This window comes from Bos indicus x Bos taurus, chromosome 6 (assembly GCF_003369695.1).
Source record: "Bos indicus x Bos taurus breed Angus x Brahman F1 hybrid chromosome 6, Bos_hybrid_MaternalHap_v2.0, whole genome shotgun sequence".
Taxonomy (NCBI): domain Eukaryota; kingdom Metazoa; phylum Chordata; class Mammalia; order Artiodactyla; family Bovidae; genus Bos; species Bos indicus x Bos taurus.
In genome coordinates, this window is record NC_040081.1 from 79,870,676 (window position 1) to 79,894,309 (window position 23,634).

Sequence of the window (23,634 nt, forward strand, 5' to 3'; positions counted from 1 at the left end):
CACTCTCTTCTTCAGAATTATCATTAGGTGGATAAATATTAAAAATGAAATTTCAAGCTAATAGAATAGAAAAAATCTATTTTTACATAGAAAAATCATCTTTAAAAAATGTTTTCATTCAAAACATTTTTAATGAAAACATTTTTACTTTCTTCAGCATCCTTTGTACTCTCAGTTCACTGAGATTTCCATTTTATTTTAAATCAGCACAGTAAAACATTTAACAATGTACAGTATGGGGAATGTTAAATTTTAATAAAACACGAAGAACCTTGGTTAATATATTAGAAGTAACATATTATGCATTATATTGTACTCCATAGAGTTTTCTGAAAATGCAGGTGTGTGTGTGCTTGGTTAGTCATGACTGATTCTTTGCGACTCCATATACTGTAGCCCACAAGGCTCCTCTGTCCATGGTATTTTCCAGGCAAAAATACTGGAGTGGGTTGCTTTTCTCTACTCCAGGGGATATTCCTAATGACCCAGGGATGATGGAAGTTACATCAGCTGTCTTGGCAGAAGGATTGTTTACCACTGAGTCACCTGGGAAGCCCAAACAGGACTATCCAAATTAAATCCCATTGTTTCCAGGCTGAAAGATGTGATTGATTCAGAATATACAACATTTCACCCTTAAGATTCTTATTGTTTACTACTAGGTGAAGTATCCCCTTGACTTTATCTGCAGTTTCACTCTCTGTGGTTTCAGTTACCCACAGTCAACTGTGGTCCAAAAGTATTAAAAAGAAAATTCCAAAATTTAAAAATTCATAGATTTGATGTTGTCGACCATTCTGAGTAGCATGATGAAATCTCAGGTCATTCTACTCTGTTTGGACATTCTCTTAGTGTGCTTAATTTATAAATTAAATTTTGCCATAGGTATGTTGAGAAAAAATACATGGTATGTATAGGGTTCTATATCATGATATGTGATGTTCTATATCATCTATATCTCTGATATATGAGATCTTAGACATTCAACGAGGGCCTTGGAATGTGTAACCTATAGATAAGGGGAGACGACTATATTGTTCCTCAGCATGTTGGCATTGTGGCAAATATGCCAGTGGTCAATGAGCAAAAGGGTCGAGGGAGATCAACTTTCTGGGATATATAGTTTATATATTATTCTCCTAACAAGCTTCATCATGTTAAGCATTCTCAGCTTTAAATAGTGAAAGTGACGTATCCACAGGAAAAAAAAAGAAAACCCCATAATACAGAATTTATTGCCATCAGCTAGTCAGGCTGTCACATTGTGAAAGTAAAATCCTTTTAGTTTCCACAGTAAAAACAAGCAGTCTTTATTTTATGACTGCATAATATTTTTATAGGATAAATATAATCTATCTTATTTCTGCATTCATGTTATCCCTACAGTTTTATATGTATTATTAATTATTGGCAACTCTAATATCTTATAACTATCAAGCAATTTGATAGTCATTTTACTAATTGATTTGAAACACAGAATCGGCTAAAATGTTTCTATCACTTATAAGCTTGAGCTTCAGATGTTTTTATTTTGTCTATTTATAATGATGATAATAAAATAATTATAATTTTGCTATGTTTATTTTTCCTTAACATATATTTCAAGAATAAAGAAAATTCAGGATAAGTAAATAATTAGAAAAAGTTTCACCTACAAAATATATCAATGCTTCTGATCTTGGGAATTTAGTTTCCTATTTTTTTTTCCTTTTTGAAGTGTTCATTTCTACTTTAAGGGATAAGACATATCACATACATTGTAAAACTGATGACAATATAAGCTAATATTATACTGTTTCAGCAATCATGAAGTCTTTTAACTTATGATAATTTGTATTACTGTGATCATAAAATTATAGAACTTTATTCTAATTACTAATCTCTACTCGTTTATTATGAAACTGACTTATATATTAGTCCATTCATAAAAAAGGATAATATGCATATATTTCAGAAGAAATGTATTTGATATATTAATAATTAAAATATTTATATATATATAGTTGAAAATTATGAATGCCAACCTATAATGTTTTCATTGAGTTAATTTTTTAAAGCAATGTAAAATACACAGCAAAGTTGAGGAGAAGTTACAGAGATTTCTCATACATCCCCTCCCCCTGTATATGCATAATCTCCTTCTTTAGCAACACCTCCCAGCAGAGTGGTACATATGTTGTATTTGATGAACCTGCATTGATACATCATTATTACCCAGTGTGCACAGTTTACATTACAGTTTGCTTGGTGTTGTACATTCTGTGGATTTGGACAAATGTATGACATCTATGATTCTCATAACATATAAAGTATTGTCACTTTACTCTGTACTTTATCCCTCTTGTTCATCTCTCTCTCTCCCACTCCTGGAAACCACTGACATTTTTTTTAAACTATTACTACAGTTTTGCCTATTCCAGAATGTCATAGAGTTAGAATTACATGATATATATGAGCTTTTCAGATTGGTTTAAATATACCTTTAAGATTTAAATATACCATTAAGTTTTTCATGGATTGATAGCTCATTTCCTTTTAACATTGAATGCTATTTCATTGTCTGGATGTACCACAGTTTATTTATCCATTCACCTATTGAAGGCTAACCATTACTGCTTCCAAAATTTGTGAGCTGTCAATAAATCTGCTTTAAACAGCCCAGTGCAAGGTTTGCATAGAGATATGTTTTCAACTCCTCTGGAGAATACTAAGAAGCATGATTTCTGGATCACATGGTAAAAATAAATTTAGTTTTGTAAGAAATACCAGTCATTTTTAAATGGCTTTACTGTCCTCATCAGCAGAAATGATAGTTCCTGTTGTTCCACATCCTCTCCAGCATTTGATATAATTAATGTTCTGCTGCTGCTGCTGAGTCACTTCAGTCGTGTCCGACTCTGTGCGACCCCATAGAAGGCAGCCCACTAGGCTTCCCCATCCCTGGGATTCTCTGGGCAAGAACAATGGAGTGGGTTGCCATTTCCTTCTCCAATGCATGAAAATGAAAAGTGAAAGTGAAGTCGCCCAGTCGTGTCCGACCTCAGCGACCCCATGGACTGCAGCCTTCCAGGCTCCTCTGTCCATAGGATTATCCAGGCAAGAGTACTGGAATGGGGTGCCATTGCCTTCTCCAATTAATGTTCTGGATTCAGGCTATTCTAATAGGAATATTAGGACCTCCCTGGTGACTTAGACGGTAAAGCGTCTGTCTACAATGTGGGGAACCCGGGTTGGATCCCTGGGTTGGGAAGATCCCCTGAAGAAGGAAATGGCAATCCACTCCAGTACTATTGCCTGGAAAATCCCATGGACAAAGGAGCCTGGTAGGCTACAGTCTGTGGCGTTGCAAAGAGTCAGACACAACTGAAGAACTTCACTTCATTTCAATAGGAATATTATGATATCTTATTTTTTTAATTTGCATTTCCTTGATGAAAATGATGTGGAGCATCTTTTCATATGCTCATTTGTCATTGCTATGTCTTCTTAAATGAAGTGTTGATTAAAGTCTTGGTCCATTTTTCACTCAAGTCGTTTTGTCTTTTGTTAAGTTTTAAGAGGATTTTAAAAAAAATACTTTGGATAACCACCTTTCATCAGATGTGCCTTTGCAAATCTTTTTTCTAGTCTATGCTTGCTATCTTATTCTCTTGATATTGTCTTTGCAAATCAGTTTTATATTTTAATAAATTAGTTTATCAGTTATTTTTTTCATGGACTGTGTTTTGTTTAGTTTAGTGTTTCATTGTCAAGTCTGTGATCAATTTTGAGTCAATTTTGTGATAAGTGTAAGTTCCAGGTCTAGATTTTTTTTTTTTTTTTACCATGTGTATATCTAGTCATTTCAGCACCACTTATGACTATCCTGGCTCCATTGTATTGTTTTGGCTGTAACAAATATACTTTACTTCTGAAAATGAAAAACTAAAGGGTTTTAAATAAAATATAAAACATCATACTTATATTATTGTATGATAAAATGATACATTTGCTAGTTATTTTATTAATTTTTCCATGAATCTAGTATTTTATTCTATAAAAATGCCTATGACAGATGATATTTTAAGTCAGTAAATTGTAACTCAAAGTCTGATTTTGGAATTGATTTAATGTTTAAAAATAGGATATCTTTATTTCTCTGACACATCTCATTACCACAATTTTGGGGATATCTCCATTTTTTTAATCCATAGAGCTTTTATGAAATACTGTATAACATAATAGTATTACATATACAATAAGAATATAGTGTAAGAATAGCACAATAAAGTAAAATTTTAAAAATGAATATATTTTACACATAGTAACTATGTAGTTCATTATTGTCAAAAAACTAGTGATGATTATTTTGAGGACTTTTTTTACATTAGCTTTGATATTATATATTAATATATGTATATAATTTATAATTATGTATTTTTATAGTTATATTTCAAACGACAATTTTATGGTTATAGTAACAGCTGATTTTAATTTAAATCATTATTTTGCTTCGGTATAAGTCAGTTTTAGGTGAAAAAATAAGGATAATTATAATAAACTATGATAAAACAGCAAAATATAATATCTGTATTAATTTATATAATCAACTTCTTAAACTAGTTTTTTTAAAGCAAGTTATTTAGGAAACAGCAAGTTCAGCCTGATTTAGGTACAAAACTTGATTCCTTTTTATGTTATTGTTTATATCAGATATATCAGGGACTTTGAGAAGAAACTAAAATGATAAGAAAACATAGTCATAGATTTTAAATCTCCAATAAAGAGTAAATGTAAATTTTTTTATTGATGTCTCCGAATAGTTGGAAAAGTATCAGAAAAAAATCATCATGTCCAAGTCTGAGCAAAGTGATGAACATATTTAAGTTCGGTACATTCTTTTTCCTCTCACATTTATCTTATCCACGAATACTAAATACAAGCACTTTCCTAGCCTTTCTGTGGTTTCCACAGCAGGGTCCTGATCTCCCCCACCTTTATTGAAACCTATCATATATCATTCCCAGAATCTTCCCCCCTAATCAGAAATTACTGTTATATACACAATGCTTTTTTTTTCAGCTTGATGTTATAAGAACAGCTATAACTTCTTGATAAGAGCCCAATTTATTGCTTTTCCAAGAGTATTTGCATTCTAATAATGAGAAAAAAAAAGTTCAACCTAAATGAGTGAATAACTAATAGTGACAATGAAGACACAGAAGTAAAACCAGGGAGAAAAATTATTTCCATTACTCAAATATGAATTTTTCTCAAATTTTAGTTTTCAAATTTAAATTTTATTTATTAATTTATTTAATAATTTTATTCAAAACTATTTTTTCAAAATTTAATGTTTACTCAAAATGTAAATTTCACCACTTAAAATGTAAATAATAGGCTATATGAACTATCAAGTTCGATACTTGGGTCAGGAAGATCCTCTGGAGGAGGAGGGCATGGAACTACACTCCAGTCTTCTCGGCTGGAAAATCGCATGGACAGAGGAGCCTATTGGACAGTAGTCCATAGGATCACAAATTGTTGAACACAACTGAAGTGACTTAGCACACATGCATATGAACCATAGGCTGTTATGCTCTTAATGATATAGTGCGTGTGTCCTCAGACACTCAGTCATGTCCAACTCTGATATGGTAGGAACCTTCAGTGATTATATACAAACTTAATAAACACATTAGTTGTTATATTCTGTTTTAGAATCAGTTTCCTAAAATGTATATCTTACTATCCTATTTTATTTGTAAAAGTTAAATGTATCTTACCTACATTAAGAAGTACTAGGACTAGTGAACCTTTTATTTCGTTTTTTGTTGTTGTTTTGTTTTTTGTACTTTGCCACTATAATTTATTACAAGATATTGACTATTGTATATTATAGCTTGGCTTCCCTGGTGGCTCAGATGATAAAGTGTCTACCTGCAATGTGGGAGACCCAGGTCTGATCCCTGGGTTGGGAAGATCCCCTGGAGAAGGAAATGGTAACCCACTCCAATACTCTTGTTTGGAAAATCCATGGATGGAAGAGCCTGGTAGGCTATAGTTCATGGGTCACAAAAAGTCGGACACAACTGAACAACATCACTTCACTTATTGACTATTGTCCCTGTGCTATACAGTAGGCCCATGTAGTTCATACACAATTGCTTGCATCTGCAATCCCAAACTCCTATTTTATGTCTTCCCCAACATCACTCTCCCCTTTTGTAACCATAAGTTTGTTTTCTATGCTTGTGAGTCTGTTTCTGCTTTTTATTATATTTTATATTCAACATATATGACATAATACAATATTTGTCTTTCTCTAACCCACTCCACTCAGTGTGATAATCTCTATGTCCATCCATGTTGCTGCACATGGCATTGTTTAATTCTTTCTTATGACAGAATAGTATCCCATAAATATATATTTGTATATACTATATGTTCTTTATTCATTCATCTGTCAATAGACACTTAGATTGCTTCATGTCTTAGCTATTGTAAATAGTGCTAGTATGAATATTGGGATGCACGTATCTTTTTGAATTAGAGTTTTCTCCAGATGTATCCCCAGGCATGCAATTGTTGAAACAAATGATAACTCTAGATTCAGTTCTTTAGGGAAACCTCCATACTGTTTTCCATAGTGGCTGCACCAATTTACATTCCCACTAGCAGTGTCGGATGGTTCCTTTTTCTATTGAGGAATATTTTAAACAAGTTTCATACTAGGTGCTAAAAAGACAGTGGCACAACCTGCCCCTCTCACAGCCAGCATGGTACTGTATATTCTTAACTAAATTATCAATTCTATGTATATACACATACACACATACATATATATATATATATATATATGTGTGTGTGTGTGTGTGTGTGTGTGTGTATTCATAGATCAATTCAGTCACTCAGTCGTGTCTGACTCTTTTCGACCCCATGGACTGCAGCATGCTAGCTTTCTGGTCCATCACCAACTCCTGGAGCTTATTCATACTCATGTCCATCGAGTTGGTGTACACACATACAGAGGTTCATAAGAGAGCTTTTTACAAAGGTAAATGTTCAAATTGTGCCTGTATGAAATGGTGGGGTATAAGTTGTTCAGTACAAACTTCACAAAGGATCTTGTCATATATGTGAATCATGTGAGTTTACCAGTGTATTAGGGACAGGAACAGAGTGAGTTAATCTATCATGGGCAAGAATGAGGGAAAACATGAATGAAGAATAAAAACATGGAATTACTATATGACATGCAGAACTAAATATGTTCCTAATACAGTAATTAATGCACTTCAGAAATTATGAAGAATCCTTTGTAATCAGATTTATGCATATCAGATTCAGGTAATGCATATGTGAAGTTAAATAGAATGATCTAAAGACCTGGACTGAGGATAATTAGTAAAAAGACCTGTTTCATTCACAAAAATAGATTTTATTTTCATTCTGAATTACTTAACAATTAAGCCAAAGTATTTTGATTGATCATCAGGTAGACCTGTAAAACTTTTTGCGCTTAGCAGTTTGTAAGTTGGTAACTGTGAATACAACAGGAAGAATTACTGAGTTTAATTTTTTCCAAAATTTTATTGTATTTCAAATAATTCTAATCATCCTTTAAGATGAGTAGAACATTTGGAATAAAAGATTTAGAAACTAATGACTTGATTATGGGAGGCTATTTATTTCATTTAATACCATTATATATATGTATAAAAATAAATCATATTTTCTATATGACAAATTCTCAAATGTGTCTATTTGAATTCATAATAATGCCATGATTAGAGCATGAATAGCAAATAATATAAATAATACATACCAAAAAATTGATAGCAGATATTGCGACTTGCCTGTATCCAAATGCTAGAAAACAGAAAAAGATAAACAACATTCATTTTTTGGATTTACATACTGTAGACATAATTCAGGCAAGGTTTATTGGCTATCACTACCCTCTAAATTGAAAGCACTGTGTGATATGTAATTGAGCTTTTGGAATGATACTTTTGCAATCTGCAGAGATGGTAATATTCTTGCTTTCTACATACACTTTTCTGCTAGTGACCTAATGATATTTAGAATATAAATGTAGTCTATTCATAATTTTTATTATTAAACATTTTAAAAGCAGGTTTGATCTATCCTGTTTATCACTAATTTTTAATGAATTAATTCAGTTTTATTTTTGGCTGCATTGAGTCCTCTTTCCTGTACACAGGCTTCTCTCTAGCTGTGGTGTGGGGGCTTCTTGTGGTGGCTTCTCTTGTTGCAGAGCACAGGCTCTAGGCACAGTGGTCTCAGCAGTAGTGGCTTCAGGGCTCTAGAGCACAGGATCAGTCATTGTGATGCACAGGTTTTGTTGCTTTGCACCATGTGGGATCTTCTCAGACCAGAGATCGACCAGTGTCCCCTGCATTGCAAGATGGATTCTTAACCACTAGACCCCTTGGAAGCCACGTTTTTGTCAGTGTAAGTTTGTCAGTGTAAAAGCACATTAGTATGACCTAGTGTGTAAATGAAATCAATATCTCTTTTTAATGTTCAACAATAAGAAAAATGCTAATAATCATAATTTTTCATGTCAATGTATGGCAAAAACCACTACAATATTATAAAGTAATTGGCCTCCAATTAAAATAAATTAAATTAAAAAATAATACTTTTTATTTTTGCATTGATGTTTTGCAACATATAGTATTTTAAGAGTTTTGAATATTTTCAACATGAAAACAAATACATGGAGCAAGTGCTATTTTTCTCATCATTTGGTAAAATATATATACATATATATATTCTTTACATAATTTGTCAAATCTTGAAGAGTAATGGACAAAATGGAATTTGAAGCAGAGTTCTAAATTCACCTTGTTTATAGTAGAGAAGTTTGAATATAGAAAATAATGAAAATGAAGTTTTCTAATAAGCTCATTATCTATATTAATAGTTGCATTTCTTCTAGTTTTATTTATTGGGCTGGCCAAAAAAAATCCATTCATGTTTTCCTGTAACATCTTATGGAAAAATTGGAAACTACTTTTTAGGCAACCCAATAAATTGTGTTTATTTTTGTAAACACATCTACAAATTACACATTAGTGTAATTACTCATTTTGAATCCTGGATTTTTTAACATAAGAATATATTTAAAGTATTTTCTGATATTATAAACATTCATTGTCAAAGGTATGATAGAAATTGCATCATATTGTATAATATAGTTCATAAAATTTAATGTGAATATTATATATTTATTAATGTAATTATATTAAATATATTCTAAATATTACATAGGAGGATCTATGCAATATTTAATTTAAGAGCTAAAAGGAGGGATTTGTTGTAATCAGGAAGATCAGGGAGGACTTTGAATACATAACTGAACTTTTATCTAAAAAGTGAATAGATGTTAACACATGGAAGAGAGGGGTTCAGAACCATCATGCATCAAGACTGTGAAGATATGCTTTGTTTTTATTGTTTTGTTTTGTTTTCATTTTTAGTGAGAATAAATAATGACATGATAAAAAGGTATTGGACCAAAGAGTGTAATTTTAAAGTATTTTATATTTATTTCCCCAAATAAGTTGTAGATAAGATAATTTGAAACAAGCTTTCTAGAAAAAACATTAGATACCATTAAAATTGTCTATAATGTTTTTATAATTTGTATAATATTTCACATATAGATCGACAAAATGTAGGTCATTTTTTCTTTAGTGCTTTTGAGACTAAACATTTTTATATATTAAGCTTCCTGTACATATGCATTCTGGTTAGTAGTTAATAGAATGTTCTTGCCACTGGGCAGTTCAATTATGATAATATATTTTTCTTATTTATTTCAAGTATTGTTCAAGGATGTAAAATGATCTTCCTAATGGTATATGTGTTGGAAATACATACCAACAGATTGCTTTTCATTTGTTAATGTGTGTAAATGTGTAGATGCTATTTATTTTATGCAGTCAAATCTATTGATAATAAGGCTATAAAAATGTGGAACTATTTGTATAGAGAATGCAGAAAGAAGTGAAAAAAGTAATTGATACAATGGACAAGGAACAATTATTTAAATTATAAAAACATAAAAATAACAGACAATTTTAATAACCATGTATGTAGTAAATAAAAAAATATCCTGAATTAAACACTTGAGTATGTATTGAGTTGGTCAAAAAGTTCCTTCACATTTTTAAGTTAAAAATAAAAGACACCAAGTTCACCAAGAACTTTATTGAACATTGAATTCACCATTTTGTTTCACTACCTTCTGCTATTTTTCAAGAAACTTCATAATCCCATCTTCTCAAACCTTTTTGTTTTCTTGAGCAAAGAACTATCACAGGTGCCTTTTACAGCCTTACAGGGAATAGAATTTTTTCCCTTAAGAGAATTCTGTAAAGATCAAAATAAATGGACACCCAGAGTTGCAACGTCTGGTGAATACTGCAGATGTAAAGTTTTAACAGTTTTCGCCTAGTCATCAAAGAAACACGCAGTCTTATGTTATCCTGATGGAAAATTACACAGTTTCTACTGACTAATTCCAGACACTTTTCGTCAAGTGCTGCTTTCAATTGGTCTAATTGGGAGGAATACTTTTTAGAATTAATCATTTGATTTTTCAGAAGGAGTTCATAATAGAACATTTCAATCCCACCATATACACGGCATCACATCCTTTGGATGAAGACTGATCTTCGGTGTGGTTGGTGGTGGTTCCTTTCACTTGCCACATAGTCACTTCTGTACTACTTGATTGCAGAGTATCCAGATTTCATTGCTTGTCACAATTTGTTTTAAAAAATGGAATGTTTCTCTATATGTTTAAAGAATCACATGTGGAAATGTAGTCAAGAGATTTTTTTCCCCTTAACTTATATAGAATACAAACACCAAAACGATTAACATTAACCAAGTTGGTGCAAATGATTTTCAGCACTTTATTTGAATAAATTGAATGTATCAGCTATCTCCCATTGATTTTTTCAGTTAGTGTCTCAATTTGATGACTATCAACTGCAACTGGTCTACCCAACCATGGTGCATCGTCCAGTAAGAAATCTTCAGTACAAAACTTTGCAAACCACCTTTGACACATTTGATCAGTCACAGTATCTTCTATATACATGGTGTAAATCAATTTTTGTGTTTCAGTTATATTTTTACCTTTCTTGAAATGATAACACAAAAGGTGCCAAAAATTTTGCATTTTATGTTCCATCTTCAATATTAAAAGGCTACATAAAAATTCACCATTTCTATACGTAATTTTTTTAAAAAACTGCACACTGTAATGACAGCTGTCATAATAAAATCTAACAGAATTGTTTTGAATGAAGTTAAAGACAATTAAGCAGACTACAGATATGGGAAAAAATAAATGAACTTTTTGGCCAGTCTAATGTCAAAAGACGGAGAAGGCAATGGCACCCCGCTCCAGTACTCTTGCCTGGAAAATCCATGGACAGAGGAGCCTGGTAGGCTGCAGTCCATGGGGTCACTAAAAGTCGGACACGACTGAATGACTTCACTTTCACTTTTCTCTTTCATGCATTGGAGAAGGAAATGGCAACCCACTCCAGTGTTCTTGCCTGGAGAATCCCAGGGACAGGGAAGCCTGGTGGGCTGCCGTCTATGGGGTCGCACAGAGTTGGACTGCGTCGGACATGACTGAAGCGACTCTTTGCGACCCCATAGACGGCAGCCCACCAGGCTCCCCCGTCCCTGGGATTCTCCAGGCAAGAACACTGGAGTGGGTTGCCATTTCCTTCTCCAATAGCATAGCATAGCAATGTCAAAAGAACATATATAAAGTGAAAGCACAGAAAAATATGATGAAAAAATTAGACACACATAAAAATACAATCATTGTTTCTTTCATTTTTATAATTGTGAGGTTAAACGAAAGATTACATTATATTGTATGCATTCAGGTGTTAAAGAAAATTTACAATGGAAATAATACAAAAATTGGCTCAAATCTTCTGCAACTCTTAAGTATCTGAACTTAATAGAGCATGCAGTTTGATTACAGTTTTTTAATCTAAAATAACTTTTAACTTGTTTAATTAGTATGCTTGTTTATTTTCATTAAATATGATTATTTAATAAGATTCTAAATACTTGGCTGAAAAAGTTTTTATATGTATCTTTACTCTTTTTGTCATAGTCTTTTCTATAATGTTAGTATTTTTGCTTTTAGATTAAATGCTGATTTAGGAATGGATTTTTAAGTATCTAGTTTTAAAATTATTGTTTAAAAAGTTTTTGTGTTTGTCTATGTTTTCAGATTTAGTTCATCTCATTCAAAGATAATGTAGTTTGTACCACCTTTTTTTGTTTTCAGATTCCACATATAAGCCTATTTACAAAGCAGAAATAGAGTCACAGAGTAGAAAACATAATTATGTTTACAAAAGGGCAAAGTGGGAGAGGGACAAATTGGGAGACTGATATTAATATATACACAACTAAGCTAATAAAGAATCTTCCTGTAGTACAGAGAACACAAATTTAATTCCTGGGTCAGGAAGATCCGCTGTAGAAAGGATAGGCTATCCACTCCAATATTCTTGGGCTTCCCTGGTGGTTTAGATAGTAAAGAATCCACCTTCAATGCGGAAGACCTGGATTTGACCCATAGGTTAGGAAGATCTGGAGAAGGGAACGGCTACTCACTCCAGAACCTTGCCTGGAGAATCCCATGGAGAGGAGCCTGGCAGGCTACAGTCCATGGGGTCCCTAGGAGTGACTTTCACTTCATTTCATATATAAAATAGGGGCTTCCCTAGTGGCTCAAGGGTAAAGAATCTGCCTGCAATGAAGGAAACCCAGGTTTGATCCCTGGGTTTGGAAAGATACCCTGGAGGAGGGCATGGCAACCCTCTCTAGTATTCTTGCCTGGAGAGTTCCATGGATAGAGGATCCTGGAGCACCACAATCCATAGGGTCACACAGAGCCTAACACAACTGAAGCGACTGAGCAACAGCAGCATTTATAAAAGAGATAATAAGAACCTCCTGTATAGCACAGGAAATTCTATTCAATATACTGTAATGACATTTATAGGAATAGAATCTGAAAAGAAGTGGATATATGTATAACTGATTCGATTTGCTTTGTAGCAGAAACTAACACAATGTTGCAAATCACTATACTCCAATAAATAATAAATTAAAAAAAAAAAAAAAAAAGATAGTGTAGAGTAGTCCTACTTTGGAGAAACAGCATTGAATTTTCCCTGTGGCTCAGTTGGAAGAGAATCTGTCTGCAATGCAGGAGACTTGGATTAGATCCCTGGGTTGGGAAGATCGAGAAGGAGAAGGCTAACCACTCCAATTATCTGGCCTGGAAAATTCCATTGACTGTATAGTTCATGGGATTGCAGAGTCAGATAGGACTGAACAACTTTTTCATTAATTTCATTGTCAATATAAAATCAAAAAGTTTAACCTTAAGTTCTAAGTAAGCATTATAAAAGGGAAATAATCCATTGTGTATATGTACCACAGCTTTCTTATCCACTCATCTGCTGATGGATTCATGTTGATGTATGGCAAAACCAATACAATATTGTAAAGTAATTAACCTCCAATTAAAATAAATTTTAAAAAAGGGGAAAGAATCACTCTTTAAAAATCATTGGCTGAGATAATAAATGCAGGGTAGATCTTTTTGTAGATTAAAGCAGAAAAGTGAAATTCTGAGGAAAAAATTAAATGTAACAAATGTCATAATCATTTAACAAAGTTAGACCTGCTGGATCCCATTATTAGGCTTCCACTCCACTAAGTCACTTCAGTCGCGTCTGACTCTGTGTGACCCCATAGATGGCAGTCCACCAGGCTCCCCTGTCCCTGGGATTCTCCAGGCAAGAACACTGGAGTGAGTTGCCATTTCCTTCTCCAATGCATCAAAGTGAAAAGTGAAAGTGAAGTCGCTCAGTCGTGTCCAACTCATAGCAACCCCACGGACCACAGCCTACCAGGCTCCTCCATCCATGGGATTTTCCAGGCAGGAGTAGTGGAGTGGGGTGCCATTTCCTTCTTCGTTTTAGGCTTCAATGTGGGCTAATTATCTTAGGCCCACACCAATATTGTTCCAGACTTAGTGGTGCCCCCTAATAGTTAGATGTTGAAGCCATAAATTTCAATATAATGGTATTTAGAGATTCCCTGATATTTCAGTTGGTAAAGAATCCTCCTGCAATGCAGGAGACCCCAGTTCATTTGCTGTGTGAGGAGATCTGCTGGCGAAGGGATAGGCTACCCATTCCAGTATTCTCGGGCTACCCTTGTGACTCAGCTGGTAAAGAATCCGCCTGCAATGCGGGAGACCTGAGTTTGATCCCTGAGTTGGAAGATCCCCTGGAGAAGGGAAAGGCTACCCACTCCAGTATTCTGGCCTGGAGAATTCCATGGACGTGAGCTAATTATTGTAGGGATCCCACTATTGCTATAGGTTTAGTGGTGTCCCCTAATAGTTAGAGGTTGAAACCATAAGTTTTAATAAAATTGTATTTAGAGATGGAACTTTGGGAAATTATGTTTAGATGAGATCATGAGAATAGGGCCCTTGTGATGGGACTAGTATCTTTGAGAAATGCCAGAAAGCTTGCTTTTGCTCTTCACCATGTGAGCAGTCAGTGATAAGGGAGGCATCAACAAGTCAGAAAGAGAGTCCCCACTAGAGAAACCCACCTGCCAACACCTTGATCTTGGACTTTCCAGGCTGAATATTTGTGAGAAATAATCCCTCTGGATTAAGCCAATCTGTGGTATTCTGTTAGAGCTATCAGTGCACACTAAGAAGTGATCAATTTAAAAAATTTAAGCTTCTTCTCAGTTCAGTTCAGACGCTCAGTCATGTCTGACACTGACTTCATGGAATGTAGCACCCCAGGCTTTCCTGTCCATCATCAACTCCCAGTGCTTGCTCAAACTCATGTCCATCTAGTCAGTGATGCCATCCTACCATCTCATCCTCTGTCATCCCCTTCTCCTTCTATCAATCTTTCCCAGCATCAGGGTCTTTTCCAATGAGTCAGCTCTTCATATCAGGTGGCCAAAGGATTGGAGTTTCAGCTTCAGCATCAGTCCTTCCAAAGAATATTCAGGACTGATTTCCTTTAGGATGGACTGGTTGGATCTCATTGCAGTCTAAGAACCTCTCAAGAGTCTTCACCAACACCAGTTCTAAAGCATCAATTCTTCAGCTTTCTTTACAGTCCAACCCTCACATCCATACATGACTACTGGAAAAAACATATCTTTGACTAGACAGATCTTGTTGGCAAAGTAAGGTCTCCACTTTTTAGTATGTTGTTTAAGTTCCTCATAGCTTTTCTTCCAAGGTGCAAGCGTTCTTTAATATCATGGCTGTAACCACCATCTGCAGTGAGTTTGGAACCCAAGAAAATAAAATCTGTCACTGTTTCCATTCTTTTCCCATCTGTTTGTCATGAATGATGTGACCAGATGCGATGATCTTAGTTGTTTGAATGTTGAGTTTTATACCAGCTATTTAACTTTCCTCTTTCACTTTTACAAAGAGCTCTTTAGTTCTTCTTCACTCTCTTCCATAAGGTGCTGTCCTCTCCATATCTGAGGTTACTGATATTTCAAATCCTGACAATCTTGATGTGAGTTTGTTCTTCAGCCAGCCTGGCATTTCTCTTGATGTACTCTATAAGTTAAATAAGCAGGGTGACAATATACAGCTTTGACATATTCTTTTCCCAATTTGGAACCATTCCATTGTTCCATGTCCAGTTCTAACTGTTGCTTCTTGACCTGCGTACAGATTTCTCAAGAAGCAGGTCAGGTTGTCTGGTATTCCCATCTCTTTAAGAATTTTCCACAGTTCGCTGTGATCCACACAGTCAAATGCTTTAGCATAGTCAATAAAGCAGAAGTATATGTTTTTCTGGAACTCTCTTTCTTTTTCTATGATCCAATGGATGTTGACAATTTGATCTCTGGTTCCTTTGCATTTTCTAGATCCAGCTTGAACATCTGGAAGTTCTCAGTTCATGTACTGTTGAAGTCTGGCTTGGAAAAAAATTAGTATTACTTTGCTAGCATGTGAATGAGTGCAATTGTAAGGTAGTTTGAACAGTCTTTGACATTGCCTTTCTTTGGAATTAGAATGAAAACTGACTTTCCCAGTCCTATGGTCATGGCTGAGTTTTCTAAATTTGCTGGCATATTAAGTGTACCACTTTCACAGCATCATCTTACAGGATTTGAAATAGTTCAGCTGGAATTGCATCACTTCCACTAGCTTTATTCGTAGTGATTTTACTAAGGCCCACTTGACTTCAGACTCCATGATGTCTGGCTCTAGGTTCATGATCATACCATCGTGGTTGTCTGGGTCATAAAGATATATTTTGTATAATTCTTCTGTGTATTCTTGCCACCTTTACTTGATATCTTCTGCTTCTCTTAGGCCCATACCATTTCTGTCCTTTACTGAGCCCATCTTTGCATGAAATGTTCCTTTGGTATCTCTAATTTTCTTGAAGAGATCTCTAGTCTTTCCCATTCTGTTTTTTTTTTTTTTTTTTCCTCTATTTGTTTGCATTTATCACTGAGGAAGGCTTTCTTATCTCTCCTTACTATTCTTTGGAACTCTGCATTCAAATGGGTATATCTTTCCTTTTCTCCTTTGCCTTTCACTTCTTTTCTTTTCTCAGCTATTTGTAAGGCCTCCTCAAACAACCATTTTGCATTTCTTTTTCTTGGGGATGGTCTTGATCCCTTCCTCCTATACAATGTCATGAACCTCTGTCCATAGCTCTTCAGTCACTCTGTATATCAGATCTAATCCCTTGAATCTTTTTCTCACTTCTACTGTATTATCATAAGGGATTTGATTTAGGTCATACCTGAATAGTCTAGTGGTTTTCCCACTTTCTTCAATTTAAGTCTGAATTTGGCAATAAGGATTTCATGATCTGAGCCACAGTCAGTTCCCTTGTCTTCTTTTTGCTGTCTGTATAGAGCTTCTCCATCTTTGGCTGCAAAGAATGTAATGAGTCTAACTTCATTATTGACCATCTGGTGATGTCCATGTGTAGAATCATCTCTTGCTGTTGGAAAAGGGTGTTTGCTATGAACAGTACGTTCTGTTGGCAAAACTATTAGCCTTGGCCCTGCCAAACTTGCCTGTTACTTCAGGTATCTCTTGACTTCCTGCTTTTGCGTTCCAGTCCCCTGTGATGAAAGGGACATCTGTTTTTTGGTGTTCATTCTAGAAAGTCTCATTGGTCCTCATAGAACTGTTTAACTTCAGCTTTTTCAGCATTAGTGGTTGAGGCGTAGACTTGGATTACTGGGATTTTGAATGGTTTGCCTTGAAATTGAACAGAGATCATTCTGTCATTTTTTGAGATTATACCCAAGTACTGGATTTAGGACTCTTTTGTTGACTATAAGGGCTACTCCATTTCTTCTAAGGGATTCTTGCCCACAGTAGTAAATAGAATCGTCACCTGAGTTAAATTCACCCATTCTAGTCCATTCTAGTTCACTGATTCCTAAGATGTGGATGTTCACTCTTGCTATCTCCTGTTTGACCACTTCCAATTTGCCTTGATTCATGGACCTAACATTCCAGGTTCCTATGCAATACTGATCTTTACAGCATCAGACTTTACTTTCATCACCAGTCACCTCAATAACTGGGTGTTGTGTTCACTTTGGCTCTGTCTCATCAATGTTTTTTGAGTTATTTCTCCACTCTTCTCTAGTAGCATATTGGGCACCTACCAACATGGCGAGTTCATCTTTCAGTGTCATATATTTTTGCTTTAAGCTTCTCCTACTTAGATCAAAATTTAAGATCAAGTTGATGTGATTTTTTTTCCCAGAAAATGTCTATCCAGAATATATTGATTTGGCCTACTAAGGGCTGACTAGCCTTTTGCTCAGATTACTACTTTCTGTGCCAAAGTGCCGATTCTGTTCCAGTTATTTGCTGGTTGTGAGTGAACTGAATAAGGGATGTGCAGTACCAACCACTGTCAGATGTTACTGACCATGATGTGCATCTGTTAGTTAGTGATATGTAGACTGAGAGCTAGCTGCAAAGGTTGTACTTTGTGTCACTGCAATTCACATGTGTGGTAACTGAAACCTGAAGTGTGGATTTAGGGGCTGGTATTATTTAACTGAACTATAAGAACTGAAATGCATGCATATCAGAGCCATGCAAAGCCTGCGGTGCCTATACATGATATTCACTCTCCACTTGGCATAGTTATTGTAATGCTCCATATATCTCCACAGAACTGGAATCCTACTTACATCATATTTATTGTAAAGTCTTAAGCATTGTAAAATTAAGCTTTTAGCATCTTAGTTTCCTAATATATAATGGGGATTATTAACAGTTACATAATGATATTTTTTCTCATTTAAATTATTTTGTACTTTTAAATTGGAGGATAGTTTACAATGTTATGTTGGTTTATGCCATACATCAATGTGAATCAGCCATAATTTATATATATATATATATATATATATATATATATATACACACACACATATATACTCCTTTTCCTCTTGATTCTACATAACCCTCAAATGTTGTTTCTAATTCCAAAACAAATACCGATTTTACAGTTCTTGCCAAATAATACATTTTCCATAAGTATTTTGCACATATTAAGCACTGCTGCTGCTGCAGCTAAGTCGCTTCAGTTGTGTCTGACTCTGTGCTACCACTGAGACGGCAGCCCACCAGGCTCCCCCGTCCCTGGGATTCTCCAGGCAAGAATACTGGAGTGGGTTGCCATTTCCTTCTTCGATGCATGAAAGTGAAAAGTGAAAGTGAAGTCGCTCAGTCGTCTCCGATTCTGAGCGACCCCATAGACCGCAGCCTAACTGCAGCCTACCAGGCTCCTCCGTCCATGGGATTTTCCAGGCAAGAATACTGGAGTGGGGTGCCATTGCCTTCTCCAAATATTAAGCACAGTTAACCTCTATTATTTTGCATCATATATATGAATGCAGCAATTTTCAGAGGCTCCTTTTCTTAAATATCATGAATCAAAAATATCTTTATTTTTTTTCTGTTCATGTTCTAAAGTTGGAAAGTACATTTTCAGATAAAATATTTTAAAATATAAGAGTTTTGTGAGATCAAGATCAGGGAATTTTTTTCCTTTCATATTCATAGTTCATTGGTTAGTATTTTGTTGTTCAGTCTCTCAGTCATATCCAGTTTTTTGTGACCCCATGGGCTGCAGCCCACCAGGCCTCCCTGTCCTTCACCATCTCCTGGAGCCTGCTCAAACTCATGTCCATTCAGTCAGAGATGCCATCCAACAATCTCATCCTCTGTCATCCCCTTTCTGCCTTCAATCTTTCCCAGCATCAGGATCTTTTCTGATGAGTCAGCTCTTTGCATCAAGTGGTCAAAGTGTTGGAGCTTCAGCTTCATTATTAGTCCTTCCAATGAATATTCAGGGTTGTTTTCCTCTAGGATTGACTAGTTTGATCTCCTTGCTGTTCAAGGGACTCTCAAGAGTCTTCTTCAACACCACAGTTCAAAAGCATCAATTTTTCAGCACTCAGCCTTCTTTATGGTATGACTCTCACATCCACACATGACTACTGGGAAAACCATAGCCTTGACTAGATGGACCTTTGTCGCCAAAATAATATCTCTGCTTTTTAAATGCTCTGGGTTTCTCATAGGTTTTCTTCCAAGGAGCAAGAGTCTTTTAATTTCATGGCTGCAGTTACCAATGACAGTGATTTTGGAACCCAAGAAAATAAAGTCTGTCACTGTTTTCATTGTTTCCCCAAGTATTTGCCTTAAAGAAATGGGACCGGGTGCCATGATCTTAGTTTTTTGAATGTTGAGTTTTATGCCAGCTTTTTCACTTTCCTCTTTCACTTTTATGAAGAGGCTTTTCACTTCTTTTTTGCCATGAGGGTGGTGTCATCTGCATATCTGAGGTTATTGATATTTTAAATCCTGGCAATCTTGATTCCAGTTTGTGCTTCATCCAGCCTGGCATTTTGCATGATGTACACTGCATGGAAGTTAAATAAGCAGGGTGAAAATATACAGCCTTGACATACTCCTTTCTCAATTTTGAACCAGTCAAATGTTACATGTCCAGCTCTAATGGTTGCTTCTTGACCTGCGTACAGAATTCTCAGGAGGCAGATGAGTTGGTCTGGTATTCCCATCTCTTTACAGAGAGTTAAAATTCTGAACACTGAAATCATTTGCTCTGATGGCTGAAGTAGATTTGCTGAATTTTGACAAAAACTCTGAATAATGTAATTCTCTGTGTCACTACTTCAAGTAAGGATATTAATTTAACATCTTTAAGGTTATCTTGTTTTATAAAATCTAAAATAAAGCTTGAATACATAATTTTATTCATTTATTTTCAAACTTAAAAGGTAGAAATTGACCACAAAAAACTCTCAATTAAGTGTGAAACATCACATATAATACTATGTGTATTATAATACATAATATATAATACTATGTGTATTATAATACATAATATATAATACTATGTGTATTATAATACATAAATAATATATAATACAAAGGCTCTGCTATGAGTGCCTTTTGGACTGCAGGAAAAGATGAGGAAAGGTCCACTGAAGATTTAAAAAATGGAATTCTTTGATCAGGACATGTATGTCTTTCCCAAGAATAGGAAATAAGGATTCAGGTTTTGTTACAGTGTGCATTGCACTAAATTGATTCATCTGCATCAAGGGATAAACATTTAATAAAGTTATAGGAAGCAATATGTCACAAGGGGAAAAAAAGCCTTATTTTTCTTTTTGAATTATATTTTTTAAAAATAACAATTATTTATTTAAAAACTCCTGAGAGTTTATTGTACATAATTATGTGATTATGTGGAATTTTTTTTTCATCTTTACCTTTTCATTTTACTGTCATTTTTGAGATTTATAATCAAGTTATATTTTTGCTACAGTTTCTATGGATAGAAAATAAATCAAAATATGTCAGTCAAATTTGATATTCTAATCCTACGTAAAAATTTAATGGAGCATGTGTGAAAGCAATTTAAAATTGATATATTTTCATTATTTTCTTATTCCTTTATGTGTGCCATGTCATGCATCATTTCTATGTACTTTAGAACAGAGTTTTGATGTTGGCAATTTAGCATGGTGATAGTTAAGAAGAAATTCTACATACATGGTGGTGTATACCGTGGATGATTAATGTAGTAGGCAATCCAAGAAGTGAATCCCCAATAAAAGGCACAACTCTACAAATAAAACAAAATAAAAGTTAAGGAATATATATACACATAACATAATTTGAATCCACCCCAAACATTAGTATTCCACATCACAGTATTTTGGTATAAAAAGGTTATAAATTTTCTAAGCCTGATAACTGGAATGCTTCTTCATCCAGTCAAGTAGCTAACATCTTAAAAACACCTATCTGATATCACTAAGAAAATGCATTTCTTTGCTCAACCCTTGTTAATAGAAATGAGTATTTAGGATATAGAGAAATGTAAAAATGTATTTTAGGAAGATTTTCCAAGAGTAGCTTTTGTCTGTCAGAAGGGAAGTAATAAAAATAATAAATATCTATTAGATAAGATTTACCAATAGTCATATCCCCAAAGTAAATGAATAATAGCATGAGTTACCTAATGTTTCTTGATTGATTATGAAGAGAAATGGACTAGTTTGGGTTTACTAGGTTATGATGCTGATCTAATACTAATGTGATGAATGTTAATACCTTCTTTCAAAAGAGAAGCTAGTCTAAATGATTTTTTGAGGTTTCTAAGAGTTCAAGAGTTTATTGCTTCATTTTAATGACAAAAATAGAACAGCTTCCTCTCCAAAAATTTTAGAAAGTAAATATTTGCTAAAACCCAGGAAGTTCTTAAAGATATAATTCATTTTGAAACCAAATTTTAAATAGGAAAATAAAATAAATTTAAATTGGAAAATTGAGTTATACCACATTGCCTAATGTACATTTCCATCTCAATATTCCGCAATGTTTTCTGTTTTCTTGATAATCATTTGATTGTTAATAGCATTTATATTCATCATTTTGGGGGACAGCAAAGATCCTGTCATTACACTGACAACAACCACAAATAGAGGATATAGCATCATCATTTTAGTCATACAAATTTATATTTATTAGAGGACTTATGTTTCAGATTCTTCCTCTTCAAGTGGTACTTAGTCTGAATTCAGTGCTAAGTACTTTCAAAATTAAAGGTGCCTAAAAGTACCTTGTAACATAAGGTCATGGCAAATATTTTATGTAATATTATTTGTTGGGGTCAGCTCTGATGAACCAGATCACTCACAAAATGACATTTCAGCAGTTTAAGATATGCTGATACACCTGAACAGAAAAATCTAAGCTTGAGAGAAATAAGCATGATTAAATGATGATGCAGATGATCCTATACATAAAATTTATCAAAAACAATTAAAATTATAAAACATATCAGTGCCCACCTTTAGCAAATTTTTCAAAGATGTATGTCCTGAAGAAACCTTGTGAACAAATAAGGTTTCCAAAAGGTATCGGATATAGTGTATACAATGACAGAAGCAGGCCAAGCTAGAAGGAAATAAAACACAAACCCATTAAATTCCCTTCGAAAAATTTGGATCACCTTATGGATAAGATATTTTCATTTTTTTTTAGTTTGCTATTACTTTCCTTTCTATTTTTGAAGATAAATCTTTTAAAGTTAATTTTATTAGAGTATAGTTAATTTACAATGCTGTTAGTTTCTGCCTTTCAACAAAGTGAATCAGTTACACATATCCACTATTTTTAAAATTATATTCCATATAGATTATTACAGAATATTGAGTATAGAGTTCCCTGTGCTATATAGTACGTTTTTATTCATTATCTGTGCTATATTTAGTAGTGTACATCAATCCCAGTGTCCCAGTTCATCTTTTCCCCATCTTTCCCTTTTGGTAACTATAAGCTTGTCTTCTACATCTATGAGTTTATTTTTGTTTAGTAAATAGCTTCATCTATATTTATATAGTGTAACTTTCTCTTTATCAAGAAAATACTGGTTTTAATAACTAAAACACAAATGTTAGTTTTCATATTTTTATTTTATTTATTCTAGAAAATTTTTAAATTTAATATTAAAAGTACTGTTACAACAGTTTCTTTAAATTTACTTCTGATGACGCTCAAGATATTTTATAATACCAGTCATAAACAGTATGTTCACATCTTTCTGAGGAATATATATGTATATGTGTGTGTGTGTATATATATATATATAAAGTACTTATAAATGTGATCATATGAAAATGGCTTAAATTTGAAGCAGAAAATTTACAACCTACTTAGAATGCATTTGACATGTTATAATATTCAAAATAGCTTTTCATTGCCTGGTTGTCCTTTAACAATTACCACAGATTGAAAAAGTTTGAATTTCACTTCCTATGGATTCAATGCAGCTTTTTTTTTCCAGTTTGTTTTCTTGCCTAACATATTGCAATATTTTGTGTCTCTTTATGTCATTTGTTTTTGTTGCTTTTCTAACCCATCACCTCTTCTTGTCATTTGTATAATTAATATATAAAAAGTGAGTGTCAAATACAGTTTAT

General features: G+C 34.0%; 1 protein-coding gene across 3 annotated transcripts in view; it reads right to left on the minus strand.

Annotated features, from left to right (window-relative positions):
• TECRL (trans-2,3-enoyl-CoA reductase like) overlaps window positions 1-23,634 on the minus strand; it is a 143,345-nt gene that overhangs the window by 18,367 nt on the left and 101,344 nt on the right. For all 3 annotated transcript variants that reach the window (XM_027544615.1, XM_027544614.1, XM_027544616.1), the window contains 3 exons: window positions 22,504-22,609; window positions 21,200-21,272; window positions 7,808-7,851 (listed from right to left, as the gene is read on the minus strand). In XM_027544615.1, coding sequence (XP_027400416.1) covers window positions 7,808-7,851; window positions 21,200-21,272; window positions 22,504-22,609 — 223 coding nt within the window. The remainder of the gene's footprint in view (window positions 1-7,807; window positions 7,852-21,199; window positions 21,273-22,503; window positions 22,610-23,634) is intronic.